A 10,016-nucleotide genomic window follows, 5' to 3' on the forward strand; every position below is an offset into this window, starting at 1 on the left:
CCTAATTAGGGAAATATTGTAAAGATCAGAAAAGAGTCTTGTATAACTTATCTTCGTACTTATCTTCTTCTTTCATGATCAGGGTTGAGCCAAAGAAAAATTTTCGACATCCTTATCATTTCATGTTGGCTCTCAACTTGGCAGTTACAAGACTATTTACATAGATATTAAAAAAATCCGTGACAGTACCCGTAACGAATTGTTGACTAGTCAGTGAAGAATCTTCTTTTGTTGGTATTATGATCAGAGATTGCTATATATGTTATAACATCCGACTGTTGTTTATAAATCGGACTTTGAAACTACAAAAGTTTGCATTATGACCAATGCAATAGTGTCTCAATGGGCTCGACTTTTTGAGTCTATTTATTACGACTTCTTGGGAAGCACCTTGATTATTATGCCATGACATGGTGAGTGATAATAACACAGATCAACAAATTTTTAACCCAGTGACCAAAATGTACTTCTCTAAAGGATTGCGCAGCGTTGAATCCAAATCTGACCTTAAAGTTTGAAAAAAGCCTTTTTAGCCATATTTGAGACGCCATGACAGTGCGAAGACACCTTAATTTATAAAATGTGTTATTTCATCTAAAAGTTCAATCTGTCGATTTTAAAATAAGGATTTAAGTTTTTGGGTCCACTTTGCGTGAAGTTCCTTACGTAGGCGTGATGCCTACGTGATGTATTTCCTAAATCTCCGCAGACCTACACTGATGTTCAATAAAGTAGAGGCACCATCTCGTTCAAAGTTTATCACATCTTAAAATATCTCCTACACAAAACCGATATTTACCCGTATCTCACGATTTTGGAGGTGTTTAGCAAATTTCAAAAACAGCTTCTTGTTCTACTCGGATTCACCTTTCAGAAAAATAGTATCACTTCACATGCATTTATTTTTGTGGCATAGTGTTATCGGCATAGTGTTATCGGTCCATTATTTCACCTAGCCCCCATACAACTGAATCCCCCGAAAAAGGCTTTTGAGCTCATAATTATGTTTAATATAAATGTATCTCGATGAAAGTTCTCACAACTAAGTTTTATACAAGCCTTGATGACCTTGCCGAATTTCGAAATAATCGGACTTTATTTGACCCTAGCCCCCATACAAAGCCCCCTACAGAAAGTGAGTTGAATATCCGCAATTAATTTATTAGCACTGTTATTGCAGTGACATTTATCACAGACAAATTTTATATAAATACAAATCTATCCAGCGCATTTTATCGGGATCGGTCCACATTTGCTCCTATCCCCCATATAAAGCCTCTTTTAGAAAATAAGTTCTTCGTCTATAAGTTGCTTAAATATATCGAAATCAAGGTAATATTCAAGATAAATGCTTTATTATGAAAAATAAATAACATTTAATATTCATAACTGGTGTAGGGTATCATATGGTTGGCCAAGCCCGACTATACTTTCTTACTTGTTTTATTTGGATTTGACCATATTTGACCCTAAAAGTCTTTTCAGACAGTCAGTTATATGTACATCAATAAGTTGATATACGTTACGTAAATACACGTACATATCATAACTATGGCAAAATTCGACATAACTGCATTTTTAAAATTAAATCACTTGTGCTTTTTCTTGTTCTTTCATAACTGCTGCAGCACATAATATGGTCGGTCATGGCCGACTGTTCATTCTTAGTTGTACACAAAATGTGTTGGTAGCATTAGCTGTTTCGTTATTAATTCGTTAAATTTGAACGAATTTAAAAAAATATACTTTTTATAATTTTGATATATGTATTATGTATACATTTCAATAGTTTTAATTGTTTAATTGTAATTAAAATTATATGATTAATGCTTCAAAGGTTCCCAGTATTTTCGTATACAAGAATATGTATTGAACAATGACAATTTAATTGCAATTAGCTTATTTCTAATTATAAAATTAATTTCATAGTTTCAATTGAAAAAACTTTTCAATATTCATTTTGATAACTTATTAAAATAACTTATCACAACAAGACTTAATGAGGGAAAGGGGGGAAATGAGATCGTTAAGTTTTTTCAATAAGTTGGGAAATAAGGTAAAATTTTGTTTAGCACAAATATTTTTAAAATAGACGTACATAATTAGATACAGTGTGTAACAAAATAGAGGAGAATGAGTTAAGAGTTATTGTTTAATGTTCTATGTGAAGACATATAATCTGGTTGTGATCAAATCAGAAATCTAGACTACTATTTGGATGTTTAAAGATGAAGACGTGTTAATTTTGAAAAACTGAATATTTAGCTACAATCTTTGGAATTATGCTGTACGCATTCATTTAAAAAATTGCAATTGTTTCACACTGTAAATATGCACGTACAACTTTTGTAGGAGAAAACAAAAAACAACAGCAGCAATACCAATAATGTCTAAATAATTGCAAAATTAAAAGTATGCCATAATAATTAATTTTCAAATGCACTTAGAGCGAAAAAAAAACTACTTAAAATCCAATTGAGGAATAACAACATTAAAAAGAGATAAAATCTTTTCGCAATGTTGCTTCTTGTTAACATCTTAAGATAGAGGATGTGGAGGAACGACAAGTAAGTAACAAGAGTAACAGGAAAAGGAAGTGTTTAAAATTTGAAACAGATTGAAAAATTGTAACATTAAGAAAAAGAGGAAAAAAATATTAAAAACAAATCGAAGCAAAAACAACAAACTAAAAACAAATTTGAACATTTTTTTTTTTGGAGGGTGGATAGTTGTACAACAATAATAACAATAACAACAAAAATAATAAAAGGAGGAATCAACAATAAAAACTTACGTATTTCCATTTGTTCAAATTCCAATTGACGTACAACTGCGTCATGTTTTTGATGCAATTCCGTCTCCTCATCAATGCTTTCTACACGACCAATTGTTTTCGATGTTGTTGCTGTTGCAGCAGCATTCGATGTATTTGCCACACTTGTGCCGCCAACTTGTGGTAGATCTGCTGATGTGGGTGTTGTTGGAGTATTGGATTCTTTTGGTGGCTTCTTTTGACCCAAAAGGCCAAAAACTTTTACTTTACTACCACGACGACTTCTTATTGAACCACCAAATGTTGTCGAAGACGATGAAGTCACACCACCTCCTCCCTCAGCACTTGTTGTCTTTGCTGCTGATGTCTGTGAGTTGCCCATTGTCGGAACAGTAGTCTGCGATGTTGGAGGAGGTCTAGTTGTTATACACAACTACAAATTGATGATTGGATTTAACGCAAGAGTGTTGAGAATATGAAAATAATGCAAAAAAAAAAGTAAAAACTTATTTTATTAGTTAAAAAATAACTAAATTGTGGAATAAGAAAAATACCAAGAATCAAAAATCAATTATAACTTTTCAATCAGATTATTCCGTATTATAACTGACTACAAAGTGGAGCTAGTTAAATATTTGCTGGCATTGTTTTAGTTGCAAAATAATTTTAAAAGAAAACTAAAAGTATATTTTAATAAACTTTAGATTCATAAAAACATAAATATTTATTTTTATATTTTTCTGAAAGTTAAATTATTAGAAATATGCATAATTAGAGACAAAACAATTTAAATATTAGTGTTTTATTAAGGACCAGAGCATTACAATATTAAATAGTTTAAAGTTTCCAAAAACACAATTTTATGATACATATTATTTCTTTTTTAGCATAAATAGGAAGTTATACTTTATTATTCAATTCTATAAGAATCATCAGAAATAATGAGCTTAATTTCACACAATCATTCACTTTTTTCGACGAATTTTAAAAATATTTTTCTGCTATTTGCTTAGAGAAATGATACAAAAGTATAAATTCTATTAACAACCATATAGGCATGAAATGGGGTCTTAGTCCTACTATGACAAATTGGCTTTATAAAAGTGTAATTAGACCAATTCTGCTTCAATAATCTGGTGGACTGCTTTGGACAAAAAGTGTAATATCAAACTACTACAGGGAGTTCAGCGTACATGCTGCTTGGGTATAAGTGGTGCCATGTGTACTACTTCAACCAAGGCTCTGGAAACGTAGCTATATATTCCACCCCTTGAAACATATATCGGCTTACAGCCGAACGGCTCTTTACTTTAGGCGAACAGTCTAAAAGCGGTTATAGGATACGTCATCAATGTATACTGGACACATTGGAAGGTTATACACAATCATCGGACGTGCTTGATCGCATACTAGACACATAATATGTTGAATGTCTTGGTCAAGCGGAACATTAGAGCAAATACCATTAGGAATCCGTTGTTACACGGATGGCTATAAATTGGGGGACAAAGTGGGGCCTGTGGTTCTATATTAAAGACCCAAAAACAGAATTATTTCACCCTTTACCAAATCATAACACAAGCTTCCAGGCAGAAGTCCGAGCAATAACAGAATGCGTAAATTGGATTAGAATAAATATGGCGCCTACAACGCCTAATATATTTACCGACATCCAGAAGGCAATTAGGGCGATATCAGGTGAATTATATCTAAGACCTTTTGGGTTGTAAGAAAGCTTTAACTTAATACTCTCCCAGAGGTAAGGTTTATATCATATGGGTACCAGCCCACTCGCGAGTAGTCGGCACAGAAAGGGCGAATGTAATAGCTTTAAAGGGAAGGGAACTCGAGACAGTTAACCTGACAAACGCAAAAATATTCGACGCAACAAAAGATATGGGAGATAATCCCATAAGGCCTCTTGGAATAATGAAACAGTGGGTAAAAAAGACGAAAAATCTCCTCAAAATGAGCAAGTCTGGAGTTAGTATGATGGTACGTATTCTGAGTGGACATACAGGATTACGAGCACATCTATACAAAACGTGCGGATTGAGACGAATGTAGAGCATGTGGAGAGGACAGTGAAACTCTGTCAAGAATTCGTCGAAGTTAGATCCAAGTATCTTGGAAGTGATGTTAATCCGGAAATAACATTCCTGACTAACATTGATTTTAAGATTCATAGGAATTACGTCCAGGAAACTGATTTTCTGAACACTGAAAAATAATTCATTCAGTGAAAATTTTTTTCATGAAAAGAAGCGCACAACAGGCACCATAGTGGCCTAGGTGTATTTCTTCGGATTTGATGTTTTATACATCCTCCTATCAACCTAACCTAACCTAAAGTTACGGTGATCTATCTCCTTGCGAGTCATGTATCGTTGTCATTCTATCTTGGTCTATGTGACGGACAATGCGCTTAGTGTACAGCATGTCATTGGCAAAAATGTAGAGTTGATAGAGACGTAATCCAAATAAGGAAGTAGAAGAGAAAAGGTAAAAGAAGTGAATGAGTACTTAGCTATGCAGAAAGGCTATCTTGCCCACAGAGGGAGAAATCGAGGAGGATGCTTCAAATGATCATATCGGGATTATCCCGGATTCTCTTTCAACTTCTGCAGAAAATATATCCCGAGGAGATGAATACTGAGAACAGAGATATTCATCTTATGGGAACCTCCAAATCCAAAATCCTACGAGCGAAGGACACAAAACCAAGAAAGTTATAATGAAGAAAATCACATTTTTTTATTTTTTTTAATTTTATTTATTTGGTCTATAGATTAATATAAATCCTTACAGACTAAAGTTATATACAAATTTTTAGGAATTTAAATGCAAAACAATTTTTCTTTTTATATTAGCATTACTTTCCGAATAATCTATTAAATGATAACATTTGTTAAAATTTTCACATATGCGGCGAAAGGAGTCGTTGTTAGCATACACGGAGCTGTAGTACATTATTTTCAACGGTTGAAAGTTACGGGTTGGTCGAGATGGGACATTAAAATTAATTTTACCAAGCAAAAACTCCGATTCAATATCACCACGGATTAATCCAAGTAAAAATGAAATACCCAGCATTAATCTACGACTTTTTAGTGTTGGTAACTTTATTAGATTGAGTCTGCTTTCATATGACGGTAGCACGAGTGAATTCCAGCCAAGACCACGTAAACAAAAAATTAAGAATTGCTTTTGAATAGTTTCAATACTATTTGAATGGATATTATAACAGGGATCCCAAATAATTGATCCATATTCGAGAATAGGACGAACCAAAGATGTATAAAGATGTTTAGTAATGTATGGGTCAGAAAATTCGTTCGACCATCGTTTCATAAATCCGAGAACACCATTCGCTTTATTGACAGTTAATGCAATGTGATCACGGAAATTAAGTCTATGATCTAGTAATATTCCAAGATCGTTAATATTGTGGACTTTTTCCAACGGCAAATCAACCTTGAAGGAATGGGAGTCCGAAAAGAAACGCCTACATTGAAGAATAAGGTAAACTATGAAAATGAAAGAGAACCGCAATTTTTCGCCAAAGTAGTCAAGAGAAAAATCCCGAAGATCTAGCATATCATGCCGGTAACCCAATGAGAAATATTCCAATAGACTGAACAGTAAGATAAAAGATCTGGTCAACAATAAGATAGTGGACTACGCTGAATTCCCTTCTAAAAGCAAACAACCAATAGAGATTGTGAGCAACGAGTTCAGCAGATGCCAATGATCATGCGGTTTGCACCCTCAAGAACTTGGTGGAAAGTATCCCTTCTCCCTTGAACGGTGCTAAGCCAGGACTAAGTCAAATAGAGGGATCTTTCTGTGCTCTCAACTCTGCTCTGTCTACATAAAAGAATGATGTGGTAAATACAAAATTCTTGGCAGCCAAGATGCTAAACTGGTCGTGAGAAATGAGATGTCTTTTACAGGGAGAGGACCCTTAAGGCACTGTTCTCATGGTAGGTATCCCAAAGACTAGCCTTGCCAAGATCAAGGCTTCTTAAGCAGTTATCTTCAAATTTGTGGAGTAGTCATTAGCAGGCGTATTACCACTAGCAACGATAAGGACAACGAAGTATCTGCGACGGTATCTACAGTACCATTAGCTACAACAGGTTCGTGTAGGAGATTAGTTGTTTCTTAAAAAAACAGGAATGTGTACATTAGAAGGCAGTTACCACTAGCCCCGATAAGGACACTGAAGTACTAACAACCATGCCCAAAACATCTTTATTCATTACAGGCTATCAAATCACAAATTCGCATGAACACAGTTTTGATATGTCCCCCAAAAATTTATATACCTCTTACCACTACCTACTACAATAATACCGATAAATTAACACAGCATTATTAGCCACCACAGATTACCTAGATAAATCAAATCCTAAGAAGGAGTAGAAGTTCACCACAATTAGGTTCAACATAATTAATTGGACAGATATGATTGAGTCCACTCAAAAAAATCTCCATAAGATCAAGTATCGAACGAACAATCCTACTCGGATCACCAATACATAAGGTTCAAAATACTTGAGCCAACTCGAAACCGATAAAATTTCAGAATAATTAAATATAGGAATAATGGAATAACGTTCGGGAACTTATACAGTAACCGTTTAGGACAGGATGCTTTTCAATGCCGAAATATAGAGGATATAGACGCTTACTTCTACCTTGATCCACACAGGAGAAACCCGGGTTAAAAGGGCCTACACCACTGACAATGTTAAAAATGTGGATTATTTTTCTAATAATAAAACATTTTACCTTAATTCCGAAATGTGATTTTCTGAAAGAGAGGTTATATGGGGACAAAGGTAAATATAGTTCTATACGTATAAATTTTGGTAGAGCGATTAACGAGGACATTAAAGTTATTTATTCAGAATTTCTGGCAGGCTGACGGACAAACAGACGGACAGACTGGCAAAGAAAGTGATTCTGAGCCGATTGGTATACTTTAAGGGTGTAGGACCAATATATTTGCGTGTTACAAACATCAGCGAAACGCATAATTCCCACCCCACTATAGTGGTGTAGGGTATAACCAAATATAAAAGAAGTTCCAGTGACACGAAAAAACGTCAAAGTTGTCGGCTATATATATATAAATATAAACTTCAATTTTTTTAAATTAAATGTAATTTCATCCCTAAAATTTTGTCGTTTTACTTTTTCTGATGAGGCACCCTATGAAATTTAATTATCTAAAACAATTACATAGATACATTATTACACCTTTGGATAAATTCAGATGAATGGACATACTTGTTATACACATTATATCCCATAATTTTACTAAATTAATAAATATTTATTTATGATATTTTCACACCTATCAGTCAACAATTGTTTCTGCTTGGCAGGTATTATTTCCAAAAATTAACTAAATTTATTTGCATTATAAAAATAAACATTTATTAGTTGCGATAAGAAATCTTTGTAAAAAAACACCAAAAACAACAATGAAAACCTACATTAACAACAAATTGGCACGTGACTCACACATTTGTGGAAACATTAATGTTTTGGTCAGTAAAATCAGCAAAAGTTTGTTCCACTTTGTTTTCATTTTTTTAGGTTTGGTGGTTGTCATGACGTCACAGAAACATACAAGAAAAAAATTATCATTTTCTATTTCACACATACATATTAATGTATAGAATCATGTTTGTATGTATTTATAGGGGGTTTTGACACATTTTGCACTCATTATAATTAAACTAATTGATGTATAAATTTCATTTCATTCCAAATGCAATTTGGAAAAATGATCCGATATCGAGAAAGTTGAATTAGAGATTTTTAACTGCCATAATTGCGGTTGCTTCCGGTGCAATTTATTTGCAATTTCAACTAAATTTATTTGTTTTTTGCTTCAATGGCAAGAAAATCACCAAATACGCTTGGGTGCGGCACACACGCACTGAAACGACCACAAAAATATAAAAATGAAAATAAAATTAAAACAAATGAACAGAATCACAGCTCAAATGCGACAAGTTCGTGACATGAGCAATTTCCTTTAATTTTTGTTTAATTTTAACCATCACAATATACATACAAACAACTTCAAAAGGAAAACAATATAAAATATGAAATTATAACAAACTCACACATAAACTTTGTTGTTAAATTGTTAAAGAAAATTCATCACTGCTGCATGTGGCAAACACGCAAATCTGCACAACAAATTTAATCACACTTCTCTAATTCTCGCACTCACTCTTCCCCGTTTCATACACACGGAAAAGCCAAAAACTAAAAAAAATCACTGAAAAATGGCGATATTAGTGTTTGTTAATTACATTTCCGTTCCGTTTGATTTTGATTATTTTTGGCAGAAATTTATGGGCACGTGTGAGTAGCGAGATTTTCATTTTCTTGTGATTTGTATGATTTTAATTTGAATTTTTATCCATTTTCTACAACAATCAATCACAATTACTTTGAACTATTTTTCGCGTGTTACTTTCACATTTCACAATTTATTTATTTGTCATTAATGTGTCTGTCCAACATTGAATATTGTTCGTATTTTTGTTTGTTTACATGTTCAGTACATTGTCACTTAACAACTGTCAAAATGTTATCTCTAACAAAAAAATATGTGTAAAGTAAACAAACATTTATACGATTGGAAAATTCAATAACAGCTGTTTGGATGCACTCACTTGTCTGCACTCTCACTTACATTTCTCTTACTCTTTGGCTCATGTGACTCAGACACTAAGTTCTATATTGTACTTTGTTTTAATGTCATATGTTTAATTCCTCTTCTTCTCTCTTGAATAATTTCATTTACAACAAATTTCTGTTAAAAATCGATAACACACACTTGTAGTCACTGTCACTTGAATACTAAAGTAAACAAACACTCGTATGTTACAATGGCGCATGTATCTTATCAAACTGTCAAAACATTTTTATTCTCTCTCGTTTTAATTGACATAAAAACAGACAAATCGAGAAAATCCCACAAAAATATGAAAACAAAACCTAACAACCGACCGGTCAATTATTAAACACTAAAATGAAGAAATAATAAAAAAGTGAAAAACATAAATTGCACATTGTTCTCAATTATTTGTGACGCTAAACGCCAAATCGCCACCAACTACAAAACACATGAACTCATAAAAAGATAAAAACATACATACATACATACATACATGCATACATTTCAACAGTAAATAGCAACAAAACTAATTTATTT

General features: G+C 33.1%; 1 protein-coding gene across 4 annotated transcripts in view; it reads right to left on the reverse strand.

The window, feature by feature from the left end:
* Positions 1–9,781, reverse strand: part of LOC119616074 (protein cappuccino) — an 82,654-nt gene extending 72,873 nt beyond the window's left edge. Inside the window, exons 1-2 of one of the 4 annotated variants that reach the window (XM_037972222.1) lie at positions 8,917–9,353; positions 2,795–3,206 (exon numbers count right to left, since the gene is read on the reverse strand). In XM_037972222.1, the coding sequence (XP_037828150.1) occupies positions 2,795–3,155 (361 nt within the window). In that variant the 5' untranslated portion in view covers positions 3,156–3,206; positions 8,917–9,353. Of the gene's footprint in view, positions 1–2,794; positions 3,207–8,916; positions 9,354–9,494 lie in introns of those variants that run through there. The other 3 variants (XM_037972221.1, XM_037972223.1, XM_037972224.1) reach the window with 3 other exon arrangements.
* Positions 9,782–10,016: the final 235 nt, after the last annotated feature.

This window comes from Lucilia sericata, unplaced genomic scaffold (genome assembly GCF_015586225.1).
Source record: "Lucilia sericata isolate MDLA Ls3-8-SP2 unplaced genomic scaffold, ASM1558622v1 Contig000056F_arrow, whole genome shotgun sequence".
Classification (NCBI taxonomy): domain Eukaryota; kingdom Metazoa; phylum Arthropoda; class Insecta; order Diptera; family Calliphoridae; genus Lucilia; species Lucilia sericata.